At 45.0% G+C, this 16,965-nt stretch overlaps 1 protein-coding gene across 4 annotated transcripts in view; it reads right to left on the bottom strand.

Annotated features, from left to right (window-relative positions):
- Window positions 1-316: 316 nt before the first annotated feature.
- Window positions 317-16,965, bottom strand: part of LOC147727746 (uncharacterized) — a 493,048-nt gene continuing 476,399 nt past the window's right edge. For all 4 annotated transcript variants that reach the window (XM_086961752.1, XM_086961750.1, XM_086961749.1 and 1 more), the window contains 3 exons: window positions 13,176-13,244; window positions 11,671-11,733; window positions 317-1,176 (listed from right to left, as the gene is read on the bottom strand). In XM_086961752.1, coding sequence (XP_086817878.1) covers window positions 1,001-1,176; window positions 11,671-11,733; window positions 13,176-13,244 — 308 coding nt within the window. In that variant the 3' untranslated portion in view covers window positions 317-1,000. The remainder of the gene's footprint in view (window positions 1,177-11,670; window positions 11,734-13,175; window positions 13,245-16,965) is intronic.

The raw sequence follows: 16,965 nt of genomic DNA, 5'->3' as shown, positions 1-16,965 counted from the left end.
TAGGCTCTGACACCATCACCGTCCATCATCTGGGAACACATGGCCATCACTGTGATAGGAATATTTTGTAATGCATTTCCGAAATGCATGAAATCATTATTATCAGGAAAATGAATCACATTAATTACAAATCCAGCAGGTTAATAAAGTTCACACAGAATCCTCAGGAATATAGACACTCTTCTCCAATTACAGCCAGTCAAAAAGTCATCCAATCTCATACTGTTGATCACTATACTTCCAGCCACTCATTTAAAAAAATAACATAATGCAATGGATGATGTGCTGTTAGCCACAAAGCTTAAAGTAAATAGTCGAAAGTTTGAAACTTTATTTTTGGAGAATTAAATTAGTTATTTCACACTCTTCTTAAAGAAGAGTCTTCATAAAAAACATATTGATCATGAAATTAAATATTAATTTCTCAGTAGTTTAACAGCAAAATATAATAACTTAATATTTTCAGCCAAGCAAGCTACAACATCGCAAACACTATTTTGCCGTCATTGTTAATCTTACAATTGGGAGTGGGTTTCACTTTATCAGATATCCGGAAGTCACCCAGTTTTTATAGCGCTGCCAGTCCCTGTAACGAAGGTGATACTTGAAAGCAACATTGATCTCAAATCCAATCCAGGTACTAACTGCATTGATTGTGTCATAAATCAATGTTCCCGACTCTGTGCTCCTTTTCCACCTTTGGCTCTTGACACCCAAGATGAAATAAATGATGAAATAGAGCCATCCACGATCTTTCCCACCTACATAAAACACCACCAGTCTGCAGTTCTAACTGAATCATCTGTCTACTCTGTCTTTGTCGCGTATTTTTTCCCGCCACTTCTTTTCTACTTCCTAACCGCTCGTCCACCTGATTCTCACACCGAGACGGGACATTGCTATGCAGCATCACCGAGAGAGCGAGTATCTGATGGTCAGGAACAAGTTCTACTTTTGGTGTAACACTTTGAGTCATTCCACGGTTGGGAAGTAGGTTCTGTCACAACACGGTGCACGTGGACGATTTGGCGCCATTCTTGGATCCTTTGCCTTTGGTGGACCCGCCATCTTTGGCTGCTGACGTGGAATCCGCGGGGGTTGTGCTGCTGGCCTGGGCTTCCGGTTGTGCCTCTCTGTACTGTGCTTCTTCATTATTTCCTTGGTAAGCTTCATGTTCTGCAACAAAGAATACATTATTGAGAATGGTGTCTATCTGTGCTGAATATGTGAACTGAGGGCGACGTCATGGGGCACTTAAAGCAGACTTTCCAAATCACAATATCATTATCAAAGCGGTGCCTTTTTCTGAACCGTAGAATAATGATTTTCACTGCCACCATGAATTCAGTGCAAATAGTAGAACTAGTTTAACAACTGCAAAAAAAGTTGGTAAAAAAAGCTCACATCCCCTGCAATTTGTCACCGGTCGCTGTAGTGGACAGTCCTTCTCCTACCTCGCCGCCAAATCATGGAACAAACTTCCTATCCACCTGCATACCTCCCCCTCACTAGAAGGCTTCAAGAAGAAGCTCAAGAGAGGATGTGATGATGTAGCCGAATGGCTAGGGTAGTTGACCTCGTCGCTGAGGAACTGGGTTTGAGTCTCGTCATCCTGTGATTCTGGGCAAATCACTTAATCTCCCTGTGCCTAACCAAAAATTGAATGTGTCGGTCTGAAATGCAACGGGTGCCCTGATACCTTCAGGTCCAGTTTGCGCTATATCCATCTCAAAATAAAAAAAATGGCTTTTCAAACAAAGCTTGCAGAACTCCAGCGCCTGGAGACCTCCACCGCCCCCCTACCCGGGGTGATAAGCCTCGCTATACTAGATGGACTGATTTGTTGATTTGATCTAGAAGAAGGGATATTAAGCTAAATGCTTTTGATTCAGCACATCATATCCCAGAGCTGCATAATGGAGTATAGAAAGAAGGTAAACATTCTACAAATGGTGAATTAGCTGTTAATCCGGATAATCTGACCCTGCCCTATGCTAGTCATTTGAAGGGCTACCAAGGAGGATGGATTAGCACAAGACTATTGGAAAATGTCAATGAGATTCCAAGAACAGATCCCGGGCACCGGGAGAGCTCTATACCTACCAGTGAGAGCCCCTTCACTAAAGCACTTGGTTAGAGGACGTTAGAGTGCTGGCCCACTGACTGTGTTTATAGAGTGAAGCTGTCACTGTTCATTCTGGCTAGTGTTGCTTACCCTCTATACTGACTCAGAAGTCCAGTTTAATTTTGTTACTAATGTCACTTTAAAAACAAACCCTGAATGGCTTCACCAATGAGGATTTTGTAGGTATTTGAGGGGTTCTACTTCCCACAAAAGCAGGGTGGAGGTACTGAAATCAAATACATTTTAATACTTACACTATTAAGAACACCAGGCCCATTGAAGCCTATTTCAGTGAAATAACAAGAGCCAACAACCTAGACCAATTCTAATGTTGATGCACAGTTGTTTTGTATGCAGATTTTGTTTGCCGCCACAAACTCAATGCTAATGAAGCCCCCCTCCCCCACGGCCACTCATCGCATTCTTGTCTCCCTACCATGTCGGCACACACCTTCCAGAGGCAGTGAGGGAGGAGGAGGAAGGTGATGTGTGCAGGGAACCACTGTTTACAAAGGGCGCAATGGGGTATGGAGTCTTCTCATAACACTGTATTGATAAATATATTTGTATTTAAAAAGAGTTGTTGGAGAGGCCCTCTACAGAAGAACATTTCAGCTTCCTTTCCGAGTCGGTGCTCGCCTCCATACACCCTGGGTGAGTCACTTGCTGCTCTTCACAAAGGAAACAGAACATTCCAGGGAGTGGTGCTATGTTGAAAAGATAAGTATGCAAAAGGGATATAAGTAGGAGGGTCCCTTTATAATAAAAATAAAAAAACACGTTATAGAATTTCAGCAGCAAGCCGCTGCCTCAATGAGTTACAAGCAGTAAGAAGTTCTAAAACTACACATTTCATGTACATAAACATCTAAGTTCGTCATCGAGATCTTATACCTCTCAGGTCTTAGTAAGGATTTTTGATTCCAATGAAACATCTTGGGAATTTAGAGCTTGAATTAGTGCTGCCGTCGGCCAACGGTCGTCGCGAGCACTACCTTGCCAGTGCTGCACACGTCCGTTGGCTGACGCGGCCGCACCAGTTTCTTCGAACATTCAGCACTGGCGTAGAACGTTCGAAGCAACAAACGGGTTAAGCAAGTGTTTTGCACTTCTAAAGCCTGCGATTTGCCAATTCAGGGGCTTTGCAAGGACCTTTGAGAGTGAGAATTGTCATTCATCAGTGTGGATCTAATAAATACAATTGGTAGGGTTTCTAGAAGCTTTTTTTAGGCCACAATGAGAAGTTCTGCCATTTTATCTAACCTTATAATATATGTCAAAATTAATTATACAAATCTCTATGTATAACAATAGAAATTATTGTTAAAGGGTCAACTATAACAACAAATCTCCTCTGGACCAGACAGGGACTGTCTCTCATTCCCATTTCTGATTTTCTTGCATTTTGATCCTTTGGCATTTGGTTTGTCATTGAGAATGGGAACTTAAAGGATTTCCATGTAAAACATTTGTGTTCAAACATCTATGCAAAGATGTGTATTTTTACAATTTGGGAAGGGACTGACTTGGAAAACAATAACTTACTTTGTCTGTGTATCAAGATATACATTAGATGCAGATGAAACTAGAATTAGAATATTATTATTTGGATTAGCCAGAAAATGAATGTAGAAAATATAAACACTTTTGGGTATTTTGCTATTCAAGTCTCATCAGACTGTGAAGCAATGGTTCCGACTAAAATATTATAAGCCCTTGACCAGTTAAACAGACTGTCTGGTGAGACAAACTGAAATTCTCCGTAATTAGTCATACATTTAGTAAAATGGTGGCCTTCCTGAGACTGCTGTTCCTATTGGAAGATTTGCCATTAGAATCCATCTTCAAATATTTTTCAAGTACAGTTATTTTCACATATTTTATTCAGGCCTGAAAGATTGCAATAATAACTTTGCACCAACTGATGAAATCTAGCGTGGGTGGCAGAGTTGAGTTCTTATCTTAAATTCTATCATTGGTTGTTGGTTAAAAAAAACTTGGAATTTTTATTATTTCTGGGTTTCAGCACTAGCACTCCTAGCAAAAGCATATAATTTATCAAAATAGATATATGATAATGTTCTGGAACCCCATGATAACAGTTCCAAATAGGTAAAAACTCAAAAGAATCTGTAAACATTTTGCTAATTCTGAAATAAAATATCCAATTGTTGTATGGGGCAACCCAAATGTATGTTATCCTTTCTGGAAACAATGTGGAAGTAATCAAATATAAGATCAGAAAGAATTTTCTGCTACCTATTTTGGACTTTGAGAATCTAGTCTCCCTGTCTGAATAGGGATTTACTTTTATGATAAAAAAGGGGACTCTTAATAAAAACGAACTTTGTGGATAGTTGTGTATATAAAAATTGTTGTGGACGATGGGGGAAGGTCTGCGCAATCTAACTTGCTCTGGCCGACACCCAGAAAAAGTATCAACTATTGACTTTCAATGGGACATCAGGCTTGTCTTCTGAGCTCATGATTCACATTCTAGAAGCAAATTTGTTTCTTACAAGAGTAGAAACCACCACAACCTAAGAACTCTTGATGGAGGTCATATTGTATAATTAAGGCTGCAGAATTAATAAAGGCTGACTGCCTCATCCAAGAAGCAGTTAAAAACTGCCAGTGAAAGAGGTCAAGATTTGTACCAACAGCCCAATGCCAGAATAATGTAAGGCAGGTCAGTAAAGAAGCCTGTGTGAGAGAAGCCGTCAAAGAGGCCCTTCTCTCCAATTAAGAATGGGGACATAAGGGGACGGAAGAATCTTTGGGGGCCTGACTCTAAGTTTGGTATGCCATATCTAATAAGATGGCTCACTTGGTTAACAATCACTTCAGTGACCTGAAGTTCAAAACCCAACATGAATGACTCAGTCCTCCATCCTTCTGAGATCAGTAAACTATGTACCATAAATTGCATAATATTAACGTCTGATTTATTACAGTACTTAGGAACAGCATATGTGCTTTTTGAAGTGCCAAATAACAATAATATGAAGAATTTCAAACATGTGCTCTTTAGTTAGGAATTATCCTAAATTATTCTTTTTTTAAACTCTTCTATTATGAACCACCAAACTATGGGAAATATAGGATTGGCAAATTGATTAATAGATTGATGTAATGCTAGTTAATCTATGCACACAATTACCTAAATATCTTAAGAATGACTGTGTCTTTTAATCTGCCTTATATGGGAAGTATGCTGATTATTTTTCTTTAAATTGATTGTAGACATTGCTTAGATTTTGGGCCCATTCAAACTTCAATAAAGTAGTTTTGATGATTAAAACATAAAAATAAAAATAAAAAGAAGATACTAATCTCTTGATAGGTGTTTGGACTCACTCCTGTACAGCCCATAACAGTATTTTCCATTTGTGATTGGTTTGTTTGACAACAGTGAGCTGCTATTTTTGTGCCGCTGCCCTTGTGTTTACCCTCCTTCTGGGTACTGGTGCTTGCCTCCTTCCTGAGTGCCCGCCTACCTCGCCGCCCTCCGCTCTCCCTCCCCGCTCCCGCTTCCCGCCAACGCCGTTAGCCCCGCCCCTTTTCTCTTCTGTGCCCTCCCCGCTCCCGCCTCCCAGCTGCTCCGCCCACCCGCGCACTTGGCCTTAAATGGCGACCGTGCGACGCAGGTGAGTGTGACCCACTTGTGGGACACCCCCGCGCCGCACGGCCACCAGCTGCTGCGTGCCCCTGTGCCTGCTTTCTGACTGAGCGCCGGCCTCGCTGCCGCCTGAGCGCTCCCCCTGGTTTTGCCGGTTTTCTGACAGACATTTGTGCTTGTTTGCTGTGTGATCGCTGTTATTGTTTTTTTCCCCGTTTTTTACCTGCATTTGTGCCTGTGTATTTTTGTGCCGCTGCCCTTGTGTTTACCCTCCTTCTGGGTACTGGTGCTTGCCTCCTTCCTGAGTGCCCGCCTACCTCGCCGCCCTCCGCTCTCCCTCCCCGCTCCCGCTTCCCGCCAACGCCGTTAGCCCCGCCCCTTTTCTCTTCTGTGCCCTCCCCGCTCAGCCCTCCCAGCTGCTCCGCCCACCCGCGCACTTCGCCTTAAATGGCGACCGTGCGAACGCGCAGCGGTCACGCGCAGCGGTCACGCGCAGCGGGCGCGCCGATTGTGCGCCGAAGGCGCGCCAAAGGTAAGCCCGTCTACGCCCGTCCGCGCCTGGACCGCGCCCAGTGCCAGGACCCCTGGCCCACGAAGACCCCGACCGACCCGCCTGACGTACTCAGCCGCCACCCTCAGCGCTCTCAACACCGGCCGACACCCAGAATGCCATCAAGCCACTCCTAGACGTACCAACGGACCTTTCAGCTGCCACGCCTGCAAGTTCTCATGCATCCGGTCCTGCCCCGCACCCACCAAGCCGAACACCAGCAGCACCCACCTCAAGTGCATCCTGCTCAACACCCGCTCCGTCCACAGACACGCCATCGAACTCTGGAACCTCCTAGACGCCACAGCCCCTGACGTTGCCTTCCTCACGGAGACCTGGATGAACGCCTCTTCAGCTCCCGACATCGCCATCGCTATCCCAGAGGGCTACAAGATCGTCCGGAGGGACCGCAACGCCAACCAGATGGGAGGAGGCATCGCCATCATCCACAAGAACACCATCCGTCTCACGACCAGCACCGACAACACCCTGACCAGCGCCGAACACCTGCATTTCCAGATCCACACCAACCCAAACACCACCCTCAGAGGCACCCTGATCTACCGACCCCCGGGACCACGCACACAATTCAGCGAGGACATCGCCGACTTCGTCAGCCCGCTTGCCCTCCCCTCCGCTGACTACATCCTCCTGGGAGACCTCAACTTCCACCTGGAGAACAACAACGACCACAACACCAACACCCTGCTCGACAACCTCGCCAACCTGGGACTCAAGCAACTGGTGTCCACCCCCACCCACCTTGCCGGACACACACTCGACGCCGTCTTCTCATCCAGCACAGACATCGACTTCAGCCACGCCACAGAGCTTCAATGGACGGACCACAGCTGCGTCCACTTCACCTTCAAGAGAACGACGACCCACCATCACCAGCAACAGGCCGCCCGCAGAGGCTGGAACAAGATCACAGCAGACCAGCTCGCCACCTCCCTGAGCCAGCACCCTCCTGCCAGCTCAGCGAACCCCAGCCAGGCCGCCGACAACCTCACGAAGTGGATCAGCAACTGCGCGGACGAACTCGCCCCACTGAGGACCCCGCCCAGCAGACCCGGCAGCAAGAAGGCCCCATGGTTCAACGACGAACTCAAGAGCTCCAAGAAGAACTGCCGAGCCCTCGAGAAAGTCTGGAAAAGGGAACCGACACCGGACAACAGGACCTCCCTCAAGCTTGCCACCCGGAAGCACCACCAGCTGATCCGCGCCGCCAAGAAAACAGCATTCAAGGACCGGTTGGACAACAACGCACACAACTGCAAGGAACTCTTCAACATCGTGAAAGAGCTTTCCAACCCCAGCGCAGGAAACAACGACATCACCCCATCGCAAGACCTCTGCAACTCCCTCGCTTCATACTTCCACAACAAGATCACAGACATACACAGCAGCTTCGACAACCAACCAACGCACTCCATGACCGAACAACCACCCCTCACCACCACCCTCCACGCCTGGACCCCGATCAGCACCGAAGACACCATCCGCACGATGAACTCCATCCACTCCGGATCACCGACCGACCCCTGCCCTCACCACGTCTTCAACAAGGCCGACGCTGTCATCGCACCCCACCTGCGAGACATCATCAACACATCCTTCAACACCGCCACCTTCCCGGAGAGCTGGAAGCACGCCGAACTCAGCGCTCTACTCAAGAAACCAACAGCGGACCCCACCGACCTCAAGAATTACCGCCCCATCTCGCTTCTCCCGTTTCCAGCCAAAGTCATCGAGAAGACCGTCAACAAGCAGATGGCCGCCTTCCTCGAGACGAACGGATCCCTCGACCCCTCACAGTCCGGCTTCCGAGCCAATCACAGCACCGAGACCGCCCTCATCGCCGCCACCGATGACATCCGGGCCCTGATGGACAATGGAGAAACAGCGGCCCTCATCCTCCTAGACCTCTCCGCGGCATTCAACACGGTCTGCCACCGCACCCTAGTACGGCGCCTCAGCAACGTCGGAATCCAGGACAAGGCGCTGGAATGGATCATCTCCTTCCTCGACGGAAGAACACAGAGAGTCCGCCTACCACCATACAAGTCAGAGGCCTCCGAAGTCATCTGCGGCGTCCCCCAAGGATCTTCTCTGAGCCCCACCCTCTTCAACGTCTACATGAGCCCCCTCGCGGCCATCGTACGCAAACACAACCTCAGCATAATCTCCTACGCCGACGACACCCAGCTGATCCTCTCCCTGACCAACGACCCCGCCGCCGCCAGAGCCAACCTACACGAAGGGATGAAAGAGGTAGCCGAGTGGATGACGACCAGCCACCTGAAGCTGAACTCGGACAAGACGGAGGTCCTCATCCTGGGCTCCTCACCCTCCGCCTGGGACGACTCCTGGTGGCCTCCCGCCCTGGGCACCGCACCCAAACCGACAGACCATGCACGCAACCTGGGCTTCATCCTGGACTCCTCCCTCTCCATGTCCAGGCAAGTCAACGCCGTCTCCTCGTCGTGCTTCAACATCCTACGCATGCTACGGAAGATCTTCTGGTGGATCCCCACAGAGACCAGGAAGACCGTCACCCAGGCCCTCGTCACCAGCCGACTGGACTACGGCAACGCCCTCTACGCCGGCACCACCGCCAAGCTCCAGAAGAGACTCCAGCGGATCCAAAACGCCTCAGCCAGACTCATCCTCGACATCCCACGAACCAGCCACATCTCCGGACATCTGAGAGACCTCCACTGGCTCCCCGTCAGCAAGAGAGTCACCTTCCGCCTCCTCACCCACGCACACAAAGCCCTACACGACCAAGGCCCGAGCTACCTCAACAGCCGAGTCAACTTCTACGCTCCCAAACGCCACCTCCGATCAGCCAACCACGCCCTCGCCGCCGTCCCCCGCATCCGAAGAGCGACTACAGGAGGAAGGTCCTTCTCCTACCTGGCCGCCAAGACCTGGAACTCCCTCCCGACCGACCTGCGCCTGACCCAAGACCACCTCTCCTTCAGGAAGAAGCTGAAGACCTGGCTGTTCGAGCAGTAGCGGCACCCCCCCCCCCCCCCCCCCCCCCCAGCGCCTTGAGACCCTACGGGTATGTAGCGCGCTCTATAAATGTCACTGATTGATTGATTGAAATAAAATAGTTAGACAATAAATAACCTGACTTACCTATCAGGTATGATGAAGTTGACACAAATTATAGTACTTTTTTGCTGTTTTGACTGACACTGTTGCTGCAGCACACAACATATATACTTATTATAGTACTAAAGACTCTAGGGAATTTAGGAGGTAAGAAAAGTAGTCTTCATGCTCTCGATTTTCATGTGACTTATCATGGCCATTTCATGCTAGTCTTGTCTATAATCGACCATGCCTAAAAGAGGGCAACCTGTTAGCTCACAATCTCTGCTTCCCCCATTGTGTCAAATGTCCTTTCTCCTGCCACTCGTCTGAATAATCCCCTTTCCACAGCAAGACTGGCTAATACTTGTTTGCTTCCTGCTACCCTATACAATCACCTTCCTTGTATAACAACAGTATCTCTCCATTTTGCTGCCCCTTATCTTCAACTTCTGTCTTTAGCTCCTATGAAAAGTAGTCTATTAAATTGAAATATGTGAAGACGCTCATGTTACCGCAAGTATCAGAATTCTCTGAGCTCTTTCCTTACTGCAACCTCATAATTTTCTCCCAGTACATTTCTGCATGTCAAATATGCCGAATTTTCATGGGGAAAAATACACTGGAAATACAAATTCTTTTTTTTAACCATTTTATTAGATTTTTTGTTTCATGTTATTTGTTACATTGTCATCACATAACATTTTACAACATAGATTATATTCTTATTTCCGATAGGTGGGTTTGTGTGCCTGTCTGAGTGTTGTTTCTTTGTTATGCATTGGCAATTAGTGTAGCGATGATCGTTTTCTCGCCCCATGTGGGATTGTCTTTCCTGTCTCACGTCTGGTTTGTAGAACTATCAGGAAATTCAGTTGGTTACTAACTTTGGGTTCAAACTGGGTAGAAGTGGTTAGGAAGGGGAGGGTGTGTTTGGGCGGTCGGCTTTTGTCTTTGCTGGCTTTGGCTTGGGGCTAAAAGGGTTCATTTCCGTTTATGGTGGTTCTAGCCTTATTCAGCTGTTGAGGGGGCTCTGTTTGTTCATTGTGTGCAAGGAGACTCTGCGGTGGGGCTGTGCTGGGAGGGGCCTGGCTTGGTTCCCCTATGGGTGTCGGTGAGTCTGGGCATGGTGGAGTGTCTGTCACATTGTGTCGGAACCGTTGAAGGAGTGCAGCCCAAGCAGAGGCTTGGCAGGAGGAGCTGAGAAGTTTGCAACATAGGTTGGGGGAAGGGAATGTAATGCCAGAAACCGGTCCCCGGGAGCTTGTTTCCTTCCCAGTGTAAGAATTGGCTTTTGTAGTTTGGTTTGCCCTGTTCCCATCATGCACTGGGACAGGAACAGACTAATTTGCATACAGCCAGGTTCTGAAACTGGGATGGTGCAGTGAGCTAAAAAACAGTGTTGGATCTAGCCCTGATCTCTTGACTGGGTGAGAGCTTTCTGCTTAATTCAGAGACTCTGTCCCTCACCACCCCTTGTTGTAAATAACAACGGATGGTGGGCGGGAGGGGCTTGGGCAACAAGCTGACAATAGATGGCGGGTGGAAGAGGATGGTGGAGCACACGGACAATGGGGGGTGGGCAGAAAGGGCTGGGGAAGCAAATTGAGACCTGATGGTAGATGGAGAAGATGGGGGAGCAGGCTGACAACAGAGGGTGGGTGAAAGGAGCAGGGTCAGTGCATAGTCAACTGAGGGGTGGGAGGGCGGGGAACAGCGGAGCACATGGACGAGGGTGGGCTGGAAGGGATTGGGGATTTGTATTTACATTTATATTATTGCTTGACTGTCCTTAAATTGGCCTTTTGTCCTGAATCTTGACCCTTTGTCTTATATTTTTACAGTATGTTCCCATAATTTCCCTCTGTGGCAGGTGGGTTAAACTACTCATAACTAGTGCCTTTGTCTTCTTCCTGCAGTATTTTTTCTCTCCTTGCTGTCTTCCTTCTCCTACCTGCCCCCCTGGACATGTGTAATTGTTCTCTTTCACTTCACATTACCACGTTGCTTCCAGCCCTCCCACCTGTATCTCTACGTCACTTCTCATGCTAACTCAACATCTCGGGCAGTCATTCAGCTCTCCCGCTTGCACTGACGGTCTACAGGGCTCATCACCTACAATACATCAAACATAGTCTTTGCCTCTCAAGATGATGAGCATGGGTGTGTTAAACAACTTTCATACACCTGAGGCTGTTACAAAAAGTGACTTTAAACCTAAGAAATATGAATATTCTTGCCAGTGTTTTCTTGCAGTCATGCCCTTTTTCTTACCTGATTTTCCGGTGCTGGTTAGATCGTCCGGTTGGTCGTTTTTCAGCTTTTGGGTTTTGACATCTGGCCCAAAACAAAACAAAATTATATTAGTTCATTCATTTTTGAAATGTTAACTGATTTTAATTTTCTTTCCGACCAGTGATATATATCAGCTCTAAAAGAGAACTTTGTTTCTGGTGTAAACTGTGTGTTTTATAAAACAGAAAGTGCAACATCCCGACAATAGCCTCATCACGGAGAATGCATCCTTCCTTATTCTGAATAATCTTTTTACTATGAAGAGATCTGATAATCTGGTAGATATCCAGACAATGAATAAACCATAGAAAGGCTATGAATGCCTACAAGTCTTTGGCAGGCCACTGCTTAAGTCCTTACCTGATTTAATCTGGACAGGGAGAGAAACTCTTCAGCTTGACGGACTCTTCAATGCCTGGAGCCCCAACCCCACCAGACCCATGCTCCAGAAATGCAAGATAAGCAGAACTAGAAGCTATTCTTTGCCCCCCATAATCAGACGGACTCCAACCCTCCTGCCAATTGAAGGGAGATTAAACCTGGCCTCTTGAAGAAGCATGTTGTGGCTTCTTGCTATCTTATGCATTCTCCCCACAGTCTTGATTTTCTCTGCTGCTCAGCCTGTGAGTGAGGTAGTTGGATGGTTGGAATATAGGGAGTGTTTGTGCTTGGATGAGGGGACAGATGTATTGAGAAGGGCTGAGCAGCAGGATGCTTCTCCTGGTGGGGCTTTACCTAATTTGCCTGTAACCTGATCTGAACCTAATAAACCTAATCTTTTATAACTGACATACATCCTTCATTGTAACAAAGCACATCTACCAAACCTTATATAACTGCTACTCCACAACTAAACTCAACGCCTGCTTACAAGGGACCCTTCCCTGATAGCTTGTTCTCTGTTGGCCATCATGTATCTCCGGCCTAGCTCTGTACCTGCTGTACGTCCTTCTTCCCCTATCATTGTATGTGCTAACTGCCTCTGCTAACTGTAATTCAACTCCTACAGCACTTCATTCACTTCCCACAGCTACCTTTGCAGTCAATAAATATCCATAATAAAATCAGTAAGTAAAAATGAATTAAGGGGCAAATAAAATCCATGTCATACTCCAGACATTAATTGAAAAATCTTTTTGCGGCCCTTAGACAAGAAAACATAGGAGCACCTCTCTGGTCACTCACTCGTGACAGCAAAATGCTTCCAACACTGGAACACAAGAGATACAACCTGCTGCATATTGTGCTTTGGTAGCCCACATCAGGATATGAAGCGCTATATAAATGATGCACCATTACTCTACAATGATATTGTTAGCAATAAGGTTACTGCACAACAAAGCATTACACATCTCCTTCACCAGACGCTACTAAACCTTAGAGATGACATATGCTGTTATGGAATGTAGCTTGACACCTAATAACCACAAACAGGTAATATTATAGATATGATTAAAATATAACAAAGTCATCTGGAGTGCTACCTGATTTCCTCGGACTTGCTAGATCTTGATGCTGTTCAATTTTCCGCTTTGGGGTTTTGCTGTCTGTTCCTAAACAAAAATAAGTTGTTTGTTTTTTACAAGCCCTCACATAATTGTTATCACTGGTATAATTTATTATTTTTTGTCCTTTTACTGATGGCTATAAATGACCGCCTTTAAAGAACAAAGCAATTTCCCGGCTTTAAAGCAGAATTTAACAAGCTAGATTCTGTCAGCAAGACTGTTATAAAAGGGTTGCACTCTGGTTCACTGTCAACATTCAAGATCCCATGTGGTAATGTTTGGACGTAGTGATTCTTAGACCTGGCATCATTGGCGTGGGTTTTCTCTGTCATTTTTTCCTTTGACTCCTGTTATTTTGCTGTGTGTTGGACTTCGTTTTTGCTGGTCTAGATGCTTGGAGCACTTTGCCACTGCTGTTCAGTGCCAAAGTGCAAGTGCTCCCTGTAAATTGTTGTTAAGGATTAGTGATTCCATGATTGGCATATTTGATTTACTAGTCAGTCCCTAGTACAGTGCACTGTGTGTGCTCAGGGCCTGTAAATCAAATACTACTAGTGAGCATGCAGCACTCATTGTGCCACCTACATAAGCAGCCTGTTAATATAACTAAGACCTGCCACTGCAGAGTCTGTGTGCAGTTTGGTACTGCCATGTCAACTTGGCAAGTGCACCCACTGCCAGGCCCTACCCTTCCCTTTTCGTACATGTTAGTAAACCCTAAGGGCCTGATTCACAGAATGAACTTAAGACTCAATCCTAAACTTACTACTGTTTTGGTATTCACAGATTGCACTTACTACTTTTGGTATTCACAGAATGAACTTACTACTTTTGGCATTCACAGAATGCACTTACTACTTTTGGTATTCACAGAATGAACTTACTCATTTCGGTATTCACAGAAGTTAGGACTCCTAACTTTAGGACTCCTAAATGCCTTCTGTGAATACCGAAAGGCCTAAAATTACAATTTTTCTCAAGTTAATAGTAGTAAAGTTAGGACTCCTAACTTTAGGACTCCTAAATGCCTTCTGTGAATACAGAAAGGCCTAAAATTACAATTTTTCTCAATTTAGTAGTAGTAAAGTTAGGACTACTAACTTTAGGACGCCTAAATGCCTTCTGTGAATACCGAAAGTCTTAAAATTAGGATTTTTCTCAATTTAGTAGTAGTAAAGTTAGTAGTCCTAACTTTACTACTACTAAATTGAGAAAAATCGTAATTTTAAGACTTTCGGTATTCACAGAAGGCATTTAGGAGTCCTAAAGTTAGGAGTCCTAACTTCTATGAATTCCGAAATGAGTAAGTTCATTCTGTGAATACCAAAAGTAGTCAGTGCATTCTGTGAATGCCAAAAGTAGTAAATTCATTCTGTGAATACCAAAAGTAGTAAGTGCAATCTGTGAATGCCAAAACAGTAGTAAGTTTAGGATTGAGTCTTAAGTTCATTCTGTGAATCGGGCCCTCAGTTAGGCTCAAGGTACCCCTGTGGGCAGGGTGCAGTGTCTGTGAAAGGTAGGACATGCCCAGGTGTGTCTGGCATGTCCTGATAGTGAAATACTGCCAAATTCGTTTTTCACTATTGTAAGGCTCTCTGTCCCCATAGGATAGAATGGGGAGTTTGTTTATCCTATAAGTATAACTACCACTGGGGACAAGGTAGGAAAAGAAAGTTTAGTATGCCTGAACTCAGAATGTGAAGATGCATCTTTTATTAAGTGTGATTTTTACATTCTGTGTTTGAAAATACCACTTTTAGAAAGTAGGTATTTTCTTGCTTAGCCATCCAGTGTGCCTCTGCTAGGTTGTGTATTGACTGTTTGCCCTTTGGAGTGACAGGCAAGGGATGTGCATTCTGTTCAGACAGCCACTTGGGGGGATTGTGTGTGTCCTGCCTTTCCAGGGTGAATCAGGGCTGGGCTGAATACACCTGGGCTGCATTTCGAGAAGGGGGAGGAGATTTTCTTTAACCTGAATGGGCCTGGTCTGCCTTACACAAAGCTGTCTCCGCCTCCTGCCAGGAAGCTGCACCAGAGAGGACAGAACTGGTTTTGACTGGGCACAGGGCTTATCTGCCACCGGAGAACAAAGGATTTTGCTGTATAAATATTGGGGCCCAGACCCCAGAACTTTAGATCACTTTTGGACTTCAATCGGAACCCTAGTCATTCCCCAGAACTGAATACTATTTAAGGCGAATGAGAAATATGACCTGATATTGATGAATAAAAGATTTTTTAGGTCCTAATCATCAGAGGATTCTAAGAGGAGATTCTTGAAGCTCATATTCACCAATATAACACAGAAGGAAATCCACACAAACAACTGAGTAAAAATCAATTAACCATTTTTAACAAGGTTTAGGTAGGAATATTTGTATTTACCATAATGGTTTAAAAGTCTGTACAAATTGCTTACACTTTTGCATCTGAAACAAATCCTCAGAACTTCAACTCATCCACTGAGAGATTACTTTGAGCCTAGCAGTTGAATTTAGACTGCTAAGATAACAAATTGAAAGGGCATAGAAAATGTAAAGAATGAATGTCGGGTGTGTTTTTTAAAACAAAACTAATATCATAATATTTTTTAAATGATACAATCAGAGAAAACACGTAACAGAGGTACTGTCTAATCTGGCTTGTAATTTAATTAAAATAACAATGGTGGTACATGTATACTTGAGGGTTTAATGTCATATATACCATATTTACCAATTTCTTTTATTTAATTTTATTTGACTTTGAGTCCATTTAAGAAGGAATTTTCAAGAATTTGGGGTTCCAACGAGTTCCCTGTCTAATACAGTTAATTTAATTGTATTCATTGAAAGCGTTGCACAAAACAATTATTTACGAAAATAGGCATATTATTAGTTATTCATTTTAGTGATTTGCATTCCTACCCAATTCTAAATTAGGATCTTTATTTTTTTGCACGTGTCTCAATTCTAACAATGCAACCTTTCCATTAAGTGATATTGATCTTATTTACATAAATCTATAGCACAATGGCGCAGTCAAACAATATATTCTGCAGCTTCCCCATCGAATCATAAAGTTATCAGCATGTTGCATTTTAGTTTGTAAGTGCCTTTGTGGGATGAAGATACAAAACGATCGATACCAGATGAGGAATGTAAGCATGATGAGCTAATCTCAGTACAAAGTTAAATGTGGTATAACCCACGTTAAACAAACGTATAGGTGTCTCACAACTTAGATTACGGAAAATATTGCATTATGGCAACACGTAGATAGGCAAGTAGAAAGTGAAGTGAGCATTACTGCAGGCTGGTGAATGTAGCAGCCCGAAATTCATGTAAGCTCAATACGAACCTTCATCTGATACTGGTACTATAGTTGCAGCAACCATGTTTTTGAGTTAGAAAGCAAGCTGGAGTGACTGTACACAGAGCACGCATTGCCAGTGAAACATGTCTTTGGACAATAAAGCTTTAAGGGAGTTCACAAAGAAACAAGCAGATTAACTAATTGGGCCCAATTCACAAAGGGAATTTTACATCTGCACTAGTATAAGCACTTGTGCCCAAAGGCGCAGATTTTTTTTTTTTACTCACCTGACTCAGCAGTGCTGCACTTAGAAAGTCGCACCAGACACAGCTTTCTTGCTGTATTACTGAGTGAGTCGTGATTTAAAACAAGCATTGGAAATGCAATAGGTCTCGCATTAGGAAAGTTTGAGCTATTGGTCTTATAAATTACATTTTTTTTGTGTATGTGTTGTTTTTTAAAATAGCTAAAT

Source organism: Lissotriton vulgaris, chromosome 3_1, assembly GCF_964263255.1.
Source record: "Lissotriton vulgaris chromosome 3_1, aLisVul1.2, whole genome shotgun sequence".
Taxonomy (NCBI): Eukaryota; Metazoa; Chordata; class Amphibia; order Caudata; family Salamandridae; genus Lissotriton; species Lissotriton vulgaris.
The sequence above is the reverse complement of the archived record's forward strand: the minus strand, read 5'-3'. Positions and strand labels throughout refer to the sequence as shown.